This window comes from Rhea americana, unplaced genomic scaffold (genome assembly GCF_003343005.1).
Source record: "Rhea americana isolate MKP2758 unplaced genomic scaffold, rheAme1 scaffold_164, whole genome shotgun sequence".
Classification (NCBI taxonomy): Eukaryota; Metazoa; Chordata; class Aves; order Rheiformes; family Rheidae; genus Rhea; species Rhea americana.
The window spans coordinates 62,994-84,649 of NW_028185750.1; the positions used below are offsets into that span (position 1 = coordinate 62,994).

The 21,656-nt window shown below is 37.9% G+C and overlaps 1 protein-coding gene across 3 annotated transcripts in view; it reads left to right on the top strand.

Moving 5' to 3' along the window:
- The first annotated feature begins 76 nt into the window (after positions 1-76).
- The window catches only part of RABGAP1 (RAB GTPase activating protein 1), a 78,255-nt gene continuing 56,675 nt past the window's right edge, over positions 77-21,656 (top strand). Inside the window, exons 1-8 of one of the 3 annotated variants that reach the window (XM_085300442.1) lie at positions 77-327; positions 6,172-6,373; positions 13,244-13,478; positions 14,046-14,250; positions 14,916-15,090; positions 15,518-15,675; positions 19,288-19,398; positions 20,517-20,583. In XM_085300442.1, coding sequence (XP_085156568.1) covers positions 6,224-6,373; positions 13,244-13,478; positions 14,046-14,250; positions 14,916-15,090; positions 15,518-15,675; positions 19,288-19,398; positions 20,517-20,583 — 1,101 coding nt within the window. In that variant the 5' untranslated portion in view covers positions 77-327; positions 6,172-6,223. The remainder of the gene's footprint in view (positions 328-6,171; positions 6,374-13,243; positions 13,479-14,045; positions 14,251-14,915; positions 15,091-15,517; positions 15,676-19,287; positions 19,399-20,516; positions 20,584-21,656) is intronic. The other 2 variants (XM_085300439.1, XM_085300440.1) reach the window with 2 other exon arrangements.

A 21,656-nucleotide genomic window follows, 5' to 3' on the forward strand; every position in this document is an offset into this window, starting at 1 on the left:
TGCCGCGCCGCCTTGCCGCCCTCCCGCCTCTCCCCGCTCTCGGCCCGCAGGCGCGTCTCCCCCGCCTGGCCTGTCCCCGGCAGGTGGACGCAAGGGCCGCCCGGGTCCTTCGGCCTGAAAACCGGGTAGAAAGGAGTGGGCTCTGCCGAGCGCCCTGAGCCCGTGCGTCGGCTGGGAGAGGACGCGGGAGCCAGCGGCAGCGCGCTCGGTGTCCGTCTGCGGCTCTGCCTCGTCGAGGTGTTCGGGGAGAGAGGAGCAAAAGGCGGCGCGGCGCTCGGGAGAAGTTTGGGGGAGAGGCACAAGTCGCGTTTATTCCTCAGATGCAAGGTGGAGACCAAGTGCTTGTTCGGCTCTGTCGTTATGCAAATACCGCTTGATCTGCGCCCTTGGCGTGTGTTCCTGAACCTGTTTTGCCTGTGGGGTTTTGTTAAAACTAACTTGATGGAATTTCTGACGTTTTCTGAGAGTTTTGACTGCTTTAATAGAAAACACTGAACTGCATGGCCTTCCACGTTACAGAGGCTCCCTAGGTTTGTTTGAAGGCCTCTGCTTATCCTGGAAAGGCCAGAGGACCTGAACAAACTTACGCTTGTGTACACAGTAAACAAATTAGCAGAGGGAGCTTGGCACAGGACTTTCCTTTTGCTCTTCAAAGCCAAGTACAGACAGCTTTTAGTAGCACGTATCGAATGTAGCTCTCCCTTTTTCAGTTTTTCTGTGTTAAGATTTTGTGATATATTTTTAAAGTGCTGTATTTCCCTGGTAAGTAAAACTGCGTGTTTTCTGTTTGAGCCCTAATGAAAGCAGAGGRGAGCTGCAGAAGTGTTCGCAGCATCATCTTCAGGGTTTCTTCAGCTGTTGGCTGCAGCTCCTTTAACTGGTGTCCTGTCCACCAGAGTCTGTGTTGTCCTGCGTGTCCTGGCTCCCCCGCACAGCGGGATGCGTAACATGCTGGAAGCGCAGAGAGGCCGTTCACGGTTAATATGTTCCAGTGACATTCTTGTGACGGTCTAGTTAAGGCAGCGTCAGCATTTCTTTTATAAACCGCTGTTTCCCAGGACCTGCAGTATTTTTCTGGGGTTGGGGAATTTGCTTGATACAGGAGCCTAAAATTAAACTTTTATCTTCTGAGTGAACAGGTCAAATTAAGATTCAAAGTAAAATTATTGTGGCAATAACTGTAAGTCTGTTCAGGTTTGTTAACAAAGATTGCACTAACTTAACTCTTGTCTGATTTCTGGATTTGTGTATATTAGATAGCAATACAATCAGCTTCCCAAGATTTGCACTCTTGAGAAAAGAATAAGGGGCTTGAAATTTGAGGCAGCATTATCTTCAAATAAATACCTTGTTTTCATCTGGCTGTTGAGGTTAGTAGGAACATCTGTGGCTGTCAGAGTATTTTAAAATAAACAGAAAAGTTAGTGCTGTTGTTGCTATCTTTTTTATTTAATTATTCTCTTTAGTCATTCTAAATCTTTATTTTCACGTGCAGTATTCCAATAGTTTGCTTTCTTCATTTAGAGTGCAAAATACTTCTTATTTCTTTTGAGAATGTATTTTGCATGGAGAAAGAAAGATTGTAGCTATTTCCTTGAAAGAGAGGTGGGTAAAGATCAAACATATGATAATGCAGGTTAATCATGTGATATGTGAGAAGAAAAAGGTTGCTAGTGATTGATCTTCCTTATGTATTTTTTCCCCAAGGCTCCAATAAAATGCAGGCTATGTGTATATGCTCGTAAAAAACCAAACCACAGCTCCTTTTCCATGTCTGTCCATGTGACATCAATTTTTGCTCTCAGGTTTCTTAAGGTGCTCAGACTAAAACACCTGGCGCCAACTGCCTGTAATTACAGCAGCTTACTGTAGCATTTACCACATTTTTTTCCAAGACTTACTGTATGTCTATAAAACAATAAATCCACCCTATTTAAATTGTGAAGGGGGGAAAATCACTAATATTTAAGAATGTAAAAAGCTGGGAATCCTAAAGAATGCTGGCTTACTTGTCATAAAACAGCTTTGTAAAACATACTGTAAAACTTCTGAATTCTGCTACAGATTCCACTTATTCATACATGTCAAGATAATAATGATGAAACTAGGAAAACAGAAGTTCATTTAAATTGAACTGTACTCAATATTATTGTTAAGTTACACATACAGCCAGAAAAATAAAAACAGTGAATGAATTTCATTTGAGTCAGTCATCTCAGTGTCTTGGATTTATGCTGTTCCCCTCTTTTTTTTTTTTCCCCTCCCTTGAAAACTTAATGTTACACTTAGTGTTCTTATATTTTAAGAGGCAGAAGATATAATTTATTTTGTATGTGAAGATTTTTTGCTGCTGTTCTTCAAGATTACTAGAGAATACAATAATTCAAGAAACAGTTACATTGATACTATTTTATCATTCTTCTGTATCTGATCTGTTCTTCATCAGCTATACTRTAACTTTGTGGATCGCTACAGGAAATGCTGCTGTAGTGTAGAAACTGAGAAAGATAAGAACAGGATAAAAGTCACCTTTGCTCTATAGTTTGCACACCTGTTCTCATGCTTATGCTCTTTCCTGCTCAGAAAACCTAAAAACTTAAGGTTAGTGGCAAATAACAATGTAGCATATTTTGGTAGTATCTATTTCTGTCTTGTGCTCCTCTCTGAATTCTGTGGCTAAGAGAGCTARGTCTACTCTTGATTGCAACAAAACATTTGTTTTAAATGATCAGAGAAGTTCACAGCAGTAATGTATTGATTTTTCTGCTCACGTTGTGGCTTTATGCGTAGCTATGGATGTTTTAAGTCGTGAAAAACAGGTGCCCCTCTGGAAATGGAGTGAAACCAGCTGTAGTTACTGGTGCCTTGCTTGAGTTGTTCCGTGTCTCAAAACAGCATTCAGGTACCAGTGTTTTTTTACAGTAGTGTAAAATGTTTGCTTTTTATATACTATTTGCTTTGAGCTCTTTTGAATTCATTCTGACAGTACTTATGAGGAGAATCTYGCTCACAAGTTGCAAGTCAGGTGCCAAATACTTGGGAGCAGGTAAGGAAGGAGGAAAAAGACAAGTATTTTATAAAGCTGTTGAAGTAGTCTTGAACTTTGATAGGTTTGCTTCCTGCGTCTTGAGATTTTACCATAGTGAGTGGTGTCTTTGCTGGTCATTTGAACGTTAACTTGAATAGAGTGAGTGAGGTAAAATGTTACTGCTGTTTGATTGCTTTAAACAAGAATATTTAAAAATGGTAGTTTGATTCTCAGCCTTATGTTACGGCCTCGTGTAATAACAGCAAGCATAGAGTGAAGGTGAATTGTGTTCAGAATTAGAATTTAAAATAAACCCAGCCATATTGCTCTTCTCATTTTACAGCTTTTTCCAGTGGTCTTTCTTGCGAGAAGAGACATTAGCCCCTTAGTACGCGTTTTACCTAGACATTCCATCCGCCACAGAGGCGTAAAGACACCTTCTGGCAAATACTGCGTTACTGTGGTGTAGTTTTATGTCAAGAACTAAACTACACCGAATTTGAAAGTTCAAACTAAAGCCTCTTTCATTGTGAGGAGTGAGACATTGACTGTCCTGAGAAAGATTGAAACTTGAGATCTACACGTAACTGGTAAATCTCTACACTGTGAGAACGGAAAGCTTAAGTTTCTTTAGACAAGTTACAAGTATTGCTAAAGAGCACTGCCACCACTGTTGTTTTTTTCACGCTTCTTGTTTCCAGAAGAGCCGTAGGCCTGCCATGTTTAATTGCTCTGCTAGYCTTTGATGCCTGCCCTTCTTGACTGGCCTTATTTTAACAAGCTCATGGACTTTGTTTTGGATTCTGCCATTGTGAGTTTTATGATTTAAGTAAAATGATCAGTGAGATAATCTGCACAAACCAAAGTGATCTAAAGTAGAATGTAGAGGAAGTAAAATGCCTGCAAAGCAAAGTATGGGAATGTGGAAATTTTGGTTAACTTACGACAATGTTTTAGGCAATGTTTTTGTATCTTGACTATTTGAGCATTAATTAGATGAATTTTGTGGCTGATCCCATTGTGGGTGGGTAATTGTGCCTTGCCTGCTGATATATCACTAGTATACAGAACCTTCTTGCAGTAGTCCACTACACTAGTCCCCTTCCCAGTGCTTTTTTTATCTCATGTAATTTCAGTAAGACTTTTGCTCAATATAAGGCTGGTAAAATTGGGCTAATCAGGACCTTCTGCTGTTGCAATTCTGTATTATGAAACTGCTGTAGAGGTTAGGCTAAGCCAGCTGTGTTCCAGGACTGAGTGTAGTGTCTGTTTACACTACACTGTACTTTTTTTTTTTTTTAAAGTATGCAAGACACAGCATACTTTTTTCTTTAATTGGAGTTAATGCTGTGAAAGGTGCCAGGTTGAAAGACTTTGGAAATAGATGAAATTAACATTTCAAGCCAGACATGGCGTACCAAAATAAATTGCTGAATTGATCCTTGCCTACATGATCTTTATAGCTGCTTGTGATCAAAGCCAGCTTTTCTACTCAYGCTGTCTTAGAGTGGCAGATACGAATTTGCAGTGTTTGAATGAAAACAGTAAAGCCAAAAGGTTATTAAATGTTTGAAGCTTATTTTTATTTTGTATTTCAGTTTTTTCAATTTAGTTATTTTTAGATGATCTCTGTGTTGTGTAGATGATATAACAAGGAACTTTTACAGAAATGTTTTATTGTGAATTCTTCAAATAAAATTGTCTTTAAAAAATAAAATGATGTCCCACCTTTAACATATTAGTAAATAATACTGAATAGACGTATAGCGGGCAAACTTTTCAAAATGTATAAATTTCTCAATGACTAATTCTCRTTGAAAGTTAATGGATTTTCTAGTGTTTTTGAAAGAGATGTCTGAACATAAATACTTTTAAAAAATGATAATAATAATAGTATATTTTTATTCATGAACGACACATGTCTGTTCTTCCTCTTGCATACTGCTGCCTCCCTCAGTTGTGCGRGAACATTTTTCAGGGCCACAAAGCGACTTGATCAGGCAAGAATCRGATTTAAAAATAATCTGGGGGGTGGGAGAGGGGGGAAGATTGTTGATATCCTGGCAGATTTGTTGGTGGTTGTGGAGAGGGAGAAGGGTATTGACAGAAATAAAAACAAGCATTGCTATTTTCAGCTACATTGTCCTTGGTTTGGAGGGGAGCGKGATGAGCTGTGCTTGTGGATGTGGCAGGTTTCTTCATCGCTTGGCAGCTCTGTTGGGAGCCAGGCTGGGACGGAGCTGCGCTGAATCGGAGGCATACTTGAGGCCGAAAAAGCATTTGGGCTTGGCCATGCTTCGGAGCATGTAAAGACCTGAGCCACCATGATAAGGGTGAAGTTGGGATTTGGAGAAGTTTAATCAGCCATTTTTATCATGACGTTCTGTTTGGAGCCAGGGATTCTGAGAATCGCTGCGGCAGAGTTCAAGGTGTGCAGCTGAACTTCACCTTGTGTTCCTTTCATCAAATGTGTCTCAGTGCCAGTTGCAGCATTTTTAAATCGTCTGTTGGCTCTGATTCTCGGTACAGATCCAACCTACGCTGTTCTTCCTGCTTCTTGGAAATCTTTTATTGTTCTATACAGTACAGAAGATTCAGCATAGATTCATAAAATACTGCGTGTCCTAASGTTTTAGAGCGTCTTTAGCCCAAAATATCAAGAGTTAGATTTAACTATTATTGTTGGGGGAAGAGAATGTGACAGCAGCATAGTGATCCGTGTACACTGGTAACTTCAAAAATAAATTTTGAACATAGATGCAGACAGGTTTTCTGGAGAAATTAAATTGACTTTATAGTGCTGGTCCTAATATGAGTCCTTTAATATCAGGCATAGTATTTGTTCCAAAGGCTTGCTCTGGGTAGAATGGTATCTGACATAATCATGAAATACTGGAAAAAGATTCATTGACTTCCTGTGTGTGAGCTGTGGAAACCAGTGCTCTAGAAGTGGTGTGTTTCATAGCAAAATCAAAACAGGACCATGGGTGGACACTGACAGAAGAGCTGTTACATGGTTATGCTGTCAGATGTGTTGCTTTTAATTTATTTATTTTTAGTAGTCAGGAGACTTCAGAAAACAAACGTTTGAGCTTTCTAGTATGAAGTTTTATATAAGTATTTTTATGATTTTTGTTTTTCAGGAGTTTGTAAAATATTTAATCTCATTCATGAGTCGAACTTCCTTTTTAAGTCATGGATGACAAGGCTTCTGTTGGAAAAATCAGTGTCTCTTCAGACTCGGTATCCACTCTTAACAGTGAAGATTTTGTCTTGGTTTCCAGGCAAGGGGATGAAACACCATCTACAAATAATGGTAGTGATGATGAAAAAACAGGACTGAAGGTAAGAATCAATAACTTGAGTTTGTTCTCTGTTCTTCTAAACCAAACTAACTATAAAAGAGCTTAAGGAGGAACTTCTTTATTGTGGAAAACTTGACAGAAGAGAGAACTTATTCAAGAATCGATTTTGCCAGTAGTTTCTGCATTACTTTTACTGATGTCAAAGGTGATAATTAGGTTTTGAATAAGAGTTCTCTCCATCACTACCTGTGGGGTCCCCTACACTACTCGCTGAATTCTTCACTAAGCACTTAGATGAAACAGATCGTGATGGTCAAAACTKGGAACTGTGACTTCATCACAGCTTTCAGGTAGAAAGCAGTATTAACGTACGCTCGAATTAATGTATCATTAATTCAAATATATATTAAAGTTTTCCCCAATGTGAAATGTTCTCTTTAAGAAATGTAGAAGTATAATTATAACTAACAACTTGGCATGGATCTGAGAATACAAGCCTATGTGAGTAGGCCTGTGTGAATTGGAAGGCCGTTGTCATCTTTTCACTTTCAATAGTGCTATTCTGGAAAGAGACCCTTGTTACTTTTTTTTGGCTACTTAAAGAAAATCTTTCATCTGATTCCTATTTTAGCAGTCTTTAAGCAAAATGACAGAAGTACAGTGGTCACTCCAAATTCTGTCATTTTGATGTGTTGAAAATGGAATCTTTCCTAGAGCTGATTCAAGTTAATGTGTTCTTTGTGGGAGATGGGATGAGATACTCCACCATCACAAGAGGCTAAGATCTACAGTCAAATCACATCTTTACAGATAATAAGAAATCATATATTCTATCTGTTGGACTGAGTATTCATCTTTTCCTTAGCAGCTGTTGGAGCAGAGACTTTACTGAACGTTTCTTGATGCCTTTACTCATCTTGCTTTTACCTTCAACTGCTTTGTTTATTCTTCCATTGCTTTGATACCTGCGCAAGGTATGCTATTATAGTAGATATTTTCTCTTACATAAGACTCTTACTGCTAAACCTGATAGTTAAGAGTCTCAAAATCTTATCTTTGTTTAATCTGGCAAAAAGGTTGACTTAAGTTTTATTGCAGTTGCAGAAGATTGTGCTTCATGTCACGGGAGGATAGTCTGCAGAAATTTGAGGTTTTCTTGAATAATCAGCTTGGGGTTCTCTAAAATCTGCCAAAAGACTGCAACCGCTTGCTTATGTTTCTAGAATCTGTATACCAGCAGCTAGAAATATTTAAGAATTCAGAATGCTCTGCATAGTGGTTCTTACCTTCTATACCTTACTACTTATATTTTCTTCCTGTTTACTTCCAAAGTGCTGTACAAAATACTGTTTACAGGTATGCTGTTTCTCTTGCTGAGGAAAGAAAAACTTGCATCACTTTTACCTCCTAATCATCAACAATTATAAAATAAAGTTATGCTGTTCTTGATTTGGCACTGAATGCCACAGAGCTTTTGCAGGTCTTGAAGATAAACTTCTTCATTAATTTGGTGCTAAGATTGAGCATTGTCCTTGAACAAAGTGATTCACTTTGAGCCTTTCTGTATTTCATCATTTGAGAGTATGTCCTTTTTCCTTATTCGCAGAAGTCTGAATGATTAATGGAGATGTTGCACTTTAGATAGGCAGTCAACACCCAATCTACAATCTCTTATATAGGAGCTTTCTCTTAACCTCACTCCTGCTTAAGGAGGTAAAAACTATTAAYGATAGAATTAATGGATTTTTTAGTTGTCCTTAGGGACAGAAATTGTCTTCTACTAATGGTCTGCATAAAGAGAGACCATACTAGCATACAACTTTGTTGATGTCTCTTTTCAGCTTGCAAGTAGTCATTCAGTAACCAAGTGTACTGTATTACTGAACTCTTTATTTCTGTGAATGGGTAAGTGAAGTTGTGAAGGTTGTTTGAGGTATGTTGAARTATGGTCACGGCGGTATCTAAAAGTGTCTAAATAGTACAAGGGAAATTAATTTAGCAGTATGAGGTGAGAACCAAGGTTATGCATTTCATAGGGATAAAAGGTGAGAAGAGCTTTTTGTAGGAGGAAGAATTGCTTTGGTGTAAATAACTAAGTTGAATAGTTTGTGTATGTCAAAACCCATTTGCTATGATATGCTCACCAAGGAAAGCAGAAAATAAACTTAGGATCAAATTTGAGCAGAAGTCCTTCAGCGATATTCAGTTTAACCCAGGGAAAAAAAAGCAATTTGTGGACCTTAAGACGCTGCCTAAATGCAGTCTGAGGGTGGTGCTGGAAGTTTAGATTTATGTTTGCTAAATGTTATAGGTTGTGAGAACTGTAGACAGACATAAGGCTCTCATTTTGAATTCTTTCATGTGCTGTAGTTCTAAGTAATAGTGTTCTGACTGAAGTAATGCACATTTTTATTTTTGCTCTTTCTTGAGTCCAGACAGATAAATATTTCTTCTGAATGAAGTCATGGGCCATTTTTTTCTTCAGTTGATCACAACTCATAAATGTGTTTTGCTTTTTTGTCTATGCTGAAATACACTTTTTTTTTAAAGGAGATTGTCACAGATTGTTTTCTAGAAATACTATTTGTTAACTATTTCTGCTTTCCAGTATTTTTTCTGTGTCTCCCAGTTGGACTGAACTGGATTTATGCAAGTCCTGTTTCTGGGGCACACTGTAGAACGGATGTTCTCTGAATACCCTGTATACTGGGACCTCTGACAGCAGAGGCCAGCAACACACACATAATGGAATAAGTTAGTTTTAATGAATCTCTTATGTTGTCTTAAAAATAGTTTTAAAGAAGGCTGCATACTATTTAAAAGTTAAGTAAAATTAGTTTCAATTTCRTGAAGACTGGAGGAAACAATGGCTAGATTAAACCTTTTTTGTCTATCTCAAATAAAACTACATGAGGGTATTTGTTAGTCTCCCTTTCCTTCTGTGCTTGGTTTTGTTGCAATCTGTCATGCTGCCTCGCACTATTTTCTTTTCCTTTTTTTTTTTTTTTGTGTGTGTGTGCTGCAGCCAAATTTCAAAAGGTTTACATCTTACTGTTCAATGCCTTTTTTTTTTTTTTTTTGTGTGTGTGTGCTGCAGCCAAATTTCAAAAGGTTTACATCTTACTGTTCAATGTTTCCACAGTGTAGTCAATTTATGCAGTTGCATAAAAGACATTGATTGACATGCAGTTAATCTCAGTTTGTATTTTTGGCCTTGTTCCTTGGGTTTCTTGCACTTACTGTGTTAGGACTATGAGAACAGCAACAGAGATCCTCCAGTCCGAGAGCATACTTGATRTTCCTTTCTGAATTCTTTTTTTAGGGCAGTCTGGAAGAAGGAAGGAATGCTTTCTGTAGAGGGATCTTTTTAAAATTACTTTTTAAATGAGGATTTTGGATATGAGTTTTTAGAATATTTACTAGACAAGATACTGCCTTATAGGCTGTGCTGCTGTGGGCTTTGCTTGCACATTTTCGTGTTACTTCTCTCTGCTTGGGCTTGTTAAAGTGGTTAAATCTAGGTTTACCTTGATTCTTAAAATATATGCAAACAGGCAGTAGTTTTGCTAATCTTTATGTAAAAATTAAATATTTGATTGGATTCAGCCAATACTTCAGAGCTGTCTCCTGTTGCTGCTAGGTAGCATCACAATTTATGCAAACCTTCCCTCCCTTCCCCCCYTTTTTTTCTTTTTACATGCTTGTTTGCTGTCTCATTGTAAACAAAGTAGGCTTGTGTTTTACCTGTTCCTACTACTTTTAGGAACTTTTTATCTTAATCACTATCATCAGTCAGCAAAAGCATATGATGTGCAGATTTTTGCCACAATGAATTTTTTTAACTTCAAGTTTCACAGAAAACAGATCCTGTAAAATAGAAGTGACTTTAGTATTTTTAATATACAGACTTTAATGGGACTGCTAGGACATTGCAGCTGATTTATTACATTTTATTGAAAAATGTGTAAACTGTGTACACTAAAATAACATATGGTATCTTCCATCATCGTCTTTGAGGAAAGTCTGAGTATATCTAGATAATAAACTTGATTCTCGAAGGGGTTATACCTTTGATAACCRTGTACTTGTGCAAGATTTTTCATTACTTCTGTGATGAATCATACAAATGAATGTTAGGATTATTGAGGGGAAAATGCAAATCTGCATTCTTGTAACTAGCTGCAGGTTATTGGGGCTTCTGTGGATGTACAGCTGAGTAAGTTACTCTGTTCTAATCCTGGCGGGTGATACCAGATAGCATGTGAATGCACATGTTTTCATCCATATTAGAAAGGTAGTTTCTACTTGAACATGAATTTCTAGAGCATAAACAGCTCAGATTTTTCCATTGTGTGTTATTTCTCCATTGTCTGAATTTCAGTCTTTGTGCACAAAGAATGTGGATCTGTGATTTTCTTATCTTAATTTATTGTACTATATGAACCTGTATGAATTTTTGTTCTATGTTAGTATTCTCATATATTAAACTGCTGTTTTTTTACAAGAAAATGGATACACCATTTACACTTTTAATACCACCTGGATAGAAACTGCAGGTTCAGATAATTACTTTGGCAGTGGGAGGCTCTGAGTGTGAAAGAGAGAGAAGACAGTAGGTAAAGTTGATATTTTTTCACTTTTCCCCTTGAACTAAGAAGTTTGTGTTTGGAGGTGGGATGGAAATGATCATATGTCAGAATTCTGACCCAACAGAGAGACCKCTAAATAATCTCACTAACTCTAGTCCTGAGACACGCCCAATGGAAATGCACGTAAAAATATTTAAATGATGTTTGATTTTACTTTCATAGCATATTTCAGTTATTTCATTTATTGCAAGGCTCTTCAGTGTATGTGAATGTGTTCTGTTACCTGCTCCAGAGTTACTTGAGCAATCATAAATTGAGTTCTAGTTGCCTTATTTAGTGTTTAAATGTAAGAATCTTGCCCATTGCTTCAGGTACTTTTAAGATAGTTTGATGGTCTATTCTGAGATACTGGTCATGAGGCAGATGGAATTTGTCTCAATGCTGAGACTGTGTTGCAGGCGGGTTTATCTGCTCTGTATTCTTCCTCCTGTTTTTAACCACTTCCCTTTTTTTACCATCTTATTTCCAAGAGTAAAGAAAGAATAAACATTGTATTTAAATAAGATTTCTCTTATAAGTTTTTTTTTTTTTTTTTTTTTTTAGGATTTGAGGTAGTTGCACAATTTGGTTTTTGCTAGCTTGCGTGTAGTATCTTAAATCAGTAAGCCTACGGCAATGAGAGGGATGTAGAAGTGAACATCTGTTCATAGGGAATAGATGGGGTGCCGACAATAATAACTGTCAGCCAGCAACTAAAGTGTTGGATCTCAGGTATGTTTCTGTGGCTGCCATCTGGTAAAACACTTCCAGTTAACTCCATTTCCATGCTTAGTCTTTAATCTGTGTAAAGCGTCAGTCACTTCCCTGTTAATTGCAGAGGAATGAGCACAGAGTTTCCTTAGCTACAATATCTAAGAGTTTTTTGACATATTTTGAAACACTACAAGAGCACAGTAATACAGGACAGTACTGGTATGACTTACCTTGCATCTATGTCACTTTGTTCCACAAGTTCGTACTTCCAGTCAGATAGGCTGTTAAAGCGCCTTCTTCCAGCCAGGCAAAGGGCTCTGCTCAGAGCACAGCTATTCGTTTCATGTGGGAAGGGGCTTCGGGAGGTCTCTAGTCCAACCTTCTGCTCCAAGGATGGTCAGCACTGAGGTCAGACCAGGTTGCTCAGGCTGTGATCCAGTCAGATCTTGACAACATCCAAGGATGTAGACTACACAACCTCCCTGGGCAACCTTGTCCAATACTTCACTGTCCTCATGGTGAGCATGTTTTGCCTGATAYCTAGTTCAAGCCTCTCTTGTTTCAATTTATGCTTTTGCCTCTCCTCCTCCTGCCATGCCCTACTGTGAGGATGCTGGCTGTCATCTTGATGGATTCCTCGTAGGTATGGAAGGTTGTTGTTAGGTCCCCTGAAGCCTTCCCTTCTCCAACCTTAACAAGCCTAGCCTCTCCTTGTAGTGCAAATGTTCCAGCCCCCTGACCATCTCCTGAACTTTCTTCACTTCCTCAGTGTCTGTCCAAAGCTGGGTACACTATTGCTGAGCAGAGAGGGGTAATCACTTCCCTTGATTGGCCAGCTCTACTTCTGTTAGTATTGCACGTATTGATCCCTCTTAAGGGCAGAACCTCATATATCTACATCATCTTCTGTCTCTTTGCACAAAGATTGAACCTTTGTGTCCAGTATATAACTAGAGAACGCCACAGCTAGGTTGTCTTTGAATGGGAGTCAGTAGGAGAATTCCAGTCTGGGTTAGGTAAACTTAACTTGTTCCTTGCATACAATTAGTCTGCTTTTTTTTTTTTTTTTTTTTTTTTTTTTTTTTTTTTATTATTAAAATCTCAGTGTGACAGCATAATCCTGTTCCGTATTCTTCTCTGTCTATGAAATTTTGCCATCTTACCCATGAACCATGTAGCATATTTCATTATATTTGGCACTTACTGGTACTGTTCTGAGATTTATTGTAGACCACTGTACTGAGGACCTCTGTTAGTTTCCTGTGGCATAAGCTAGTCTGTAAGTCTGTAAGTATAGACTAGTTTTAGACTAGTTTTAAAGTGATCTCTCAACTTTTCCTAGTGCTAGAAAATTCTTGCATTGAGCACCCTTTGTTTGGTTTGTTAAAATATGGAGGGGTATAATCTGAACTGTAATTTTAACACAAATTGTAAAGTGCAAATGCTTATCAGTTGTAACTAGGTTAAATTTGTTAACTAATGTTTTAATTAGCAGAAGAAGCCCTATGACTGACTGTGCATGAGAGGTTTTTTTCCTACATTCGAATGGTCTCTTTTGTGGCTCTTAGATTGTGGGGAATGGAAGCGAACAGGAGTTGCAGAAGGAACTTGAAGACGTGCTGATGGATCCACCCATGGAAGATCAGTCAAGTGACCGGGAACATGGAGAAGAAGTTAGGACTGATGGAGATGGGGAAGAACCTGTTGTCCTTGAGGCTTCAGCATCCTCTACCATTAACCCAGTGTCGGTGGCAGGACTCCAGAAACCAGAAATGAGTTTGCCAGTCAAACCATCGCCAGGAGGTTAGAAAAAAATGAGGAATATCTGGTAGTATCTTTTAAACTAGCTTTATCTGGGGAAACGGAGGATAATTTATGTGCAGATGTTTCTACCCTCTTTTCTCCATTTTTTTCCCATCATCATCACACAGAGCAGTAAACTGCTGGTTATATGATGTAAGAGTTACCRTATGCTGAGCTGTCTTCTCTTCTGAAAATGCTTGCTATTGGTCTTGAGCTGTGTATTCTGCAGAAATACATTGTTACTTGCCTAGTTGTATAAAATATTACTCTGTTTAGCCTATCTGTGCATCTTACTGCATTAGTGAAAATTGGTGTGCTTTTAATTTATATTGAAAAGAAATCTTGTGGMACAGGCTAATCTGTAGAGTTTGGATAGCTGTGTTGCTCTCTTCTGTCAGTAACTGACTTTCAGGTAGGATTTTTCTGTAGTTTTTTGACCTGACCTATTTTTTTGTAACATATTTCTGTGTCTCTTTCTCATGCTGTTAGTGACAAGTCCAACTATAATAATTTATTTATGTATACTTTATCTTGCTGCTTATATTGTAACTTTGTGTCTTACCSTAGACTGTGAGGATTTGAGCCCTTTTACACCTGTGACTGATGAGGACAGTGTGGTGTTTAGCAAGCTAACCTACTTAGGCTGTGCCTCCGTGAATGCTCCTCGGAGTGAAGTGGAAGCCCTCAGAATGATGTCAATCTTACGAAGCCAGTGCCAGATTCCTTTAGATGTGACTCTGTCAGTGCCTAATGTCTCTGAAGGAACAGTGAGGTATGAAGCTTATTCAGATGTACGCTGTGACTTTGTGCATTTAATCTTATTTCCTCCTAGCGAAAGAGGAGATAAACTCCGGTTTATTGGGAGGTGGGGAGTAGGGGAGACAGGCCATAAGGAACTTGAGATTTTTTTTCTAGTGGAAGAAGTGAGTCTWAGGAGGTCTGAGACAAGTGATGATTTGAGTTTGTTTACCAAAGACATTTTATGCCCAAGGATCGGTATGGAATGTTGTTATGATCCAAGGTACCTGAAATGTAATAATGGGAATAGCCTGAAATGTATTCATTTTTTAGGGCTGGAAAATGGCTATTGTGCAAGACTTGATCATGAGGTTACTGGGAGTCTGAGAGTTGCTAACCTAAATGTTCTTCCACTGCTGTATGCTAGTGTAACTGTTGGAAGGTTAAGCCTTGAAAATTATTGTGAAATTATTGGTGAAAGTGTGTTGTATTATATATTTTTATACTCTTAAATATAATTCTTGTAGTCAAGCTTTGTAGTAAATGATAATCAGGGGTTAGTGTCTTGTAGTGTGCTTTTTCCAGTAGCTATGAAGTCTTTCACACTTGCAAGTTAATAACTGGCTGAAGTAATTCTTCTAAAGCTGCAAGCTTTTTCTTCTCTCTCTTTCTCTCTCTCTCTTTCTYTCTTTTTAACAGACTCTTAGATCCTCAGATAAACACAGAAATAGCAAATTATCCAATCTATAAAATTCTTTTCTGTGTACGAGGACATGATGGAACCCCCGAAAGTGATTGCTTTGCTTTCACTGAAAGCCACTACAATGCAGAACTCTTCAGGATTCATGTCTTCCGATGTGAAATCCAAGAGGCTGTAAGTTGAATCTTTTCTTCTTCTTTTCCCTCCTCCCCCTCCTCAAAATGATGACTACATTTTAGATGCAAAAGTTATTACTGAGGCAGAACGGAAATGTGATTACTTCTGATTTTTTTTTTTTTTTTTAATAAAGGTTATTTCAGGCACTTGGGGGGTAATCTGCTTTATCACTCTTGGCTTTTTTCTACTCTAGATTAAGAAAATTATAAGACTCTTAGCTGCAAAATAAGAACATGGATTTAATAGTTTATAGAATAGTTTATAATAGAAGTATATAAAAATGATTAATTAGATGCTAGAACCTCAATCATTTCTATGGCTACTTCTCATTCTATTATTTAGAAAAAATGCAAGTAGGTTTTCAGCTCTTGCGTCCTCTGTACCCATACCTTTTTGATCTTTCTTTGGTGCCATTTAAATGCAGGTGAGCCGAATACTTTACAGCTTTGCCACTGCCTTCCGTCGTTCTGCTAAACAAACTCCACTCTCAGCCATTGCCACTCCACAGACTCCAGATAGTGATATTTTCACCTTCTCTGTGTCACTGGAAATCAAAGAAGACGATGGGAAAGGTTATTTCAGGTATAGATTCTTCATTTGCTGTTTAGAACATCCGTTTCTGTTGTTGGAAGGTGAGTGAATGGAGAGTGTGGGTCTGAGATGGTTCCTAAAATCCCCTTTTGAAAGTTTCCTATTCTAGTTTAAACAAATTACTCATTGGTGATGACTCTCTGAACTCTTCTGTCTTGTTCATTGAACTGAATCTGATGCTGCCTGCCAAGTGCTTTTACTATTTTATATTCCTCTTTTGTCTTTAAAATCTCTGTGCAATGCARCTTAAATCATGTTCAGCTGAACCACTGCTGAAACTGAAAATACAGYGTAGTGACTCTGCTTTCCTACCAGAATTGTGCACATTTGTGGCCAGGATTTCAAAGGTTCTGTGGCTGTATGACTGCTACAGGAAGCATAAGCATGCATATTTTTAATAAAGCCTCATGAGAGAAGACAGAAACATGCAACTGTGAAAAATGGAATTTTTCAAATCATTGGCTGATCTCTAAAGACAGATTATTCTCCAGAGAAATAATTTCCAGAGAAAATTTTAACACAAATCACACTTGTCACAGGACACATTTACTGTTCAGGATATAGTATAGGATTATTACTATTTTGTAAATGGAAAGCTTGATGATCAAGATCTCAGACGTATTCCCACATTGCTATTCTGAAAGTGTACAAAAATGTGATGGCCCATAATGTACTCTTTGTCTCCAGAGGTCTGCCTCTGTACACAACCTGGAGTGAGAAAGCAACCACATAATAATGAATTTTTGCTCAGCAAATCTTTAGATTTTAATGTAAAATATTATTTAGAACAGTTTCTTAAAATAGTTAATTACTTAAGGTCATAGGAAAGGGGGTTGTTTAGAGACAGAATTGGGAGCATAGAAGACTGCTTTGCATTTTAACTTTGGTCCTTAGGTTTACTTTCGCCTGTGAGTGGGATAAATTMAATTAAATCTTTGTTGGACAGAAGTAATTCTCTAGAGAAGTTCAGAAGCGTAATCAAATAGCAAAAATCATATACTCTAGATTTTTTCCTCTTTACGTAATAGTGTTTTGGAGTTACAGGAGCTGCATAGTCCAAGCTGAAATCTTGCAGTACTGCCTAGGGAAATTAAATGTCTTGAATGACATTGCCAGTGTAAACCTGCAGTTACTCTTATCCTAGTGAAAACTCAGCTTTCCTTTTTTCTCCCCACATCTTTGCAACTTTTAGTTGCACTATGAATTCTAAGAATATGAATGCCAAATCCCTCATCTTTACCTATATCCCCATGATTTCTTAGAGTTGATCTCTGTATTARTTGTTGAGAGCAGAAAAGAAGGCAGAGTTCAAATCTCTTATCAAAGATCACAACATGAATTCTCTTCRTTGCTGTGCTTTATTACATTGAAATACTAACCTGTTCATCTGATCTATAATGTTACTGTATCAGCATAAGAAAAGCTATATGAACAGAGCTTACCTCTGTTTTTCAGTGTTTGTGTTCTCTGTCCCAGTTCTCAAAATTCAGTTAATCTCTTCTCTATTTTTTTTCTTTCTCCCTGATCCAAGTATTAATAAGAAGTGGTGGTGTGGCAGGATGGGGGAAAATTAGGGCAGCTTTTCACACTGWATCAGTTAGTGGTGTTTTCCTGTTACCTCTGATAGTGGAGAACCTTTGTTTCTAAAAGGTCATCTTTAATTTTTGCTAAAAGCTTTTTTTGGTGTTTTTGGGGATTTTTTGTTTTGTTTTTKCTCAGCGTAYGTACGGTGTCCTCAGATGTTTCATTTAACCATTTATAGTGTTATGTAATTGCTCAAGTGTCTTTCAGTACAGCATGTCTGCCAAATATGCTGACTTGTTGAGCGCATTGGCTCTTAGCCAAAATTTCAGAGATATTTCTCTTGTATTTACATCCAGCTCAAGTTTTATTTAATAAATAAAAAAAAATCCCATTTAATAATCCAGTACTTATTTAGCATCTTCCACTGTAGACAATCCAAAGCACAGCCCAAGTGTTAGAAAATGAAAAAAAAATGGTTTAGCTAAGGTCTGAACCTGAAAGACACTGGAGGATCTGGGGCTTGAATGCAACACCAGCCCCTGGGGTGCAGGGCAGGTGGAAGCATGGCTACAGCACACAGTGATGTATCAGGTGAAGCTCAGTCTTGCTAACTTGCTACCAGTGTCGGCATAGCCGCAGCAGCGCAGTTAACATAAACCAGACTAGAATTTAATGATTGCTTGGTATCTGGACGTTGTTCTGCCTAGAGCTGCTTCAGTCGCAGCCAACTCAGGTGTGTCAGCAAGGATTGCACACTGAACCTCAGCCTTTGCTTTGGACAGATACCTAAAGATCTTTTGAGCCACAGTGTGGTTGCGTTAGGGGTGGAAGAGGACAGTTGTTTAAAAACCATGTACCTRTACTGTAGAAAGTGAAGAAAAGTGAGTTTTGTCTTGGACTATGCAGAATCCTACCTATGCTGTACGTACTGTACAGATCCAGCTTTACTTGAAATAGCTTTGGCAGTTTGACACTAATCTGTGTTTGACCCTTCAGGTGCCGACCCCTAGTGATCTAGAATTTAAGAGAACACTTTTTACATAGGCAGTCTCTGATCTTAGTCTTTGATGTACCTGACCTTGTCTTATGTTATGTACCTTCATTTGTCACCCTGAGTCACTGGTAATGCAGTTCTGTCATACTGGGGAAATGAGGTCTGACTGCATGTGCTGGCTGTAAGGGTGTGAATCTGCTGTCTTGCCCCAGCACATGGAATGGCTGCTGACAGYTGAAGGTAGTTTGCAGTTCCCTGGCCTGTGTAAGCAACTGCTGTCAGAAGATAAACCTGATTTTTGTTGCAGGTGTTCAGCTGTGGGCAATACTGCATGGCCAGTTTTGCAAATCCCGGAGGTCACAATGCAGAGGTTGAGAAGTAAAGTTGAGAAATAAAATAAGGATTATTTTTTATATCCAAGGGAAAAGTGAGCAAGTGAATAAAAGAAAATCAAATCCCATCAGTCTAATTTTGGCCAGGATTTAGTGCAACAAAGCTGTTAAAAAAGGAATATTGACACTAAAACTTCATCATCTGTATTGATATTGAAGTGTAATTCTAGATTTTCCCACCAAAGCACCCAGTCTCAGCTTTGGGCAGCATTTAGGAAAAGATGCTCTCTCTAGAGAAAAATAARTAAAATTCTCAGTCTAAAGATTGATGCATCATTTTGGCTGGTTGGCTTATGTGCTCCAGTGGTCACCTGCTTTATGAAAGAAAATGGTACACAGTATCTGATGGCTTAACAAATATTTGTATGTTAAATAGGGAATCAGTGTTTAGAAACTTTCTTCAAATGCTGCTAGAAGTCTCACAAGATTAAGCCTCAGAATTTGAAAATACAATAGTGTTTATTTTGAAAATTAAGTGTCCTTGGTTTTCACCTAATCATGATAAAATACAATCACCTAATTATGTTGCCATTTCTTTCATGTTACCGGTTGCAGTGTGCAAGGAAGAAAGGTCTTGAGTGCTTTTGTATAAGAAGCTGACTTCACCGAATGTCTGATGCTGTTTTTGATACATGCAAGGAATACAGATAAATGACACTCTGAGTTTTTTTTTCCTTCCCTGGTAAATAACAGTGCAGTTCCCAAAGACAAGGACAGGCAATGCTTTAAACTTCGCCAAGGAATTGATAAGAAGATAGTGATTTACGTTCAACAGACCACTAATAAAGAACTTGCTATTGAGAGGTAATTTAATAGATTTTAAAGAATTTCTTTATCTGTTTGATGTTTATTACAGGGCTGTTCCCTCTGAAGCAGCAGGTTAGTAATTGTTCTATAAATACTCCATTCATGTAATTTAACTACATCTCTTTGGGATTTCACAAAATATCTGATGGAGATGTTCAGTATGTGTGTGTGGCAGGGGGGACAATAGAGGCTCAGTGAATTCTGGCACAGACCTGACTAGAATCAGAGCTTGCATCTCCTGTAAGTGTCTGTTTCAAAAGTTTCTTATAAAAACTTACTGCTTTTAGTTTAAACGTTCAGTTTTTCTGAAATGCTAAGGCTATAACCAATGATGGAGTTATTTGAAATATTTGCTTTCATCTCATTTCTCTTGCATCTGAGAATATTGTCATACACATGCTTTGAATCTGCTGTGGTATAGAATTCCAGACCATGAAGTGTCCCCATAGGGAATGGGAGAGATAAGACTTCAAATACGTCACTGCTTAGCAATAAATTTACAATTTTTGACTGCTGGTAGAATTTAGTGCTGCTTATACTACAGAGAAAAGACACAGCTCCTGCCAGCCTTTGTAGTCTGAAGTGAAATGCAGGAACATGAGGCAGTGTGGTAAACCAGAGGATGAAGTGGAATATATCTCTGTAGTCCAAAAGTCTCTGAGAAATAAAATCATAAAAGACAGGTCCCTGAGCTTCGTTTGGAATTTCCTGGTTCTCATCTTTATCAAAGGCAAAAATTTATTAAAATATGTCTCAAAAAAAAAAAAAGTTATGTGAGAGAGAAGACTACTAGAAACAGCAGAATATGGAATCTCTGTTAGTTGTGTGTTTTGTACTGTTCTTGCAAATAAAGGTAACTTTCCAGCCTATTGTAGGAAGGATAAAATCATACTGTAAATATGCTGATGAAGCTTTGCTTGACGTTGTTGGTATTGGTTTGAGGTTTTGCTTGATGTGCTTGATACTGATTTCAAATGTCAAAATTTGTCAATTTGTTATAGTATTCATGGGCTACTTGTGATGTATGACAAGGAATATTTAAATAGGTTTAAATAGGCTTGTTTATGAGTAATAGGTCTAAATTTTTCAGATTATTTTGTTGCCTGGTTTTGCAGATGTTTTGGTCTCCTCCTTAGCCGTGGAAAAGATGTTCGGAGTGGTGACATGCACCTTTTAGATTTGGTAAGGATTTTTTATTTAAAAAAATCCGTAATTATTCTTATGGTTGTGTGTGATCTCAGAACAGGTTTAGATGCTTATGCACACTTATTAATGTAGTTTGATGCTGAAGCTTATGCTCTTGAGTGTAGCCCTGGGGAGCTGGGTTGAATCCCTTCCTCTGCTACAGAGTTATGATATGACATGATGCTTGGTCAAGGGACTTGCCCAATTTTGCACAACCAGCCGTGACTGTTCTCATTTAGGGGCCTGAAATAAGACATATAAAGCCTTATTTTCAGAAGTGCTGTACTTTGAGCATATAACACGTTACAGCATACTTATCACTGTAAAATTAGGCCTAAAGTGCTTCAGAGATATCACTGAGAATTGTTGGGCACTTAATTTTTGTGACTCAGTTTTCCTCCTGAGGAACGATGATAGTTTTTCTGACTTCAGAGGCGTGTTGTGAAAATAGACGTGTTCATGTTTGTGAAGTACATACTTTTGCAGTAGTAAGTGAAACGGTCCAATAATACATGAATAATTTGTTTTTAGCAGGCTTTTTGTTGCCCTGAAAATGTTGGTTGGGAGACAGATGCACTGAATAGGGAGGATAAAACAAAATTGACTTGTTTCTTAGTAGCTGAGTAACATGTATTATGTATGCTGCATGAAACTGGATCTCAGCAAAAGCCTGGTCTGAGACCATATTAAAAATACGTCATAGTAGATCTGCAAAAAGAAATTAAGTTAGGATTGTGAGATTGGTAGGATTCTTGCATTTTAAAAAAATTGTTTTTAATCTTGTTTTTTCAACTTTGATATTTTAGAGCAAAACATGCTTTATAAAATAGCTACTTGGGATTAAATAAAACACAATTGGTTTATTAAAACATCACAGTGAAGTAAGATGTATGTTAATATGTAAAATATTTGCCAAATTTACAGGTTCAGCAGCTTGTAAAGCAGTGTTCTGATATAATTTGTTTTCRTATATTAGAGGCAATGAAGTACATCCCTTAAGCGTGTGATTAAAGCCTTATCAAATGCTTTACCATTCAAGCAGCTTTTTTTCAGATGCTGCATGGTACAAA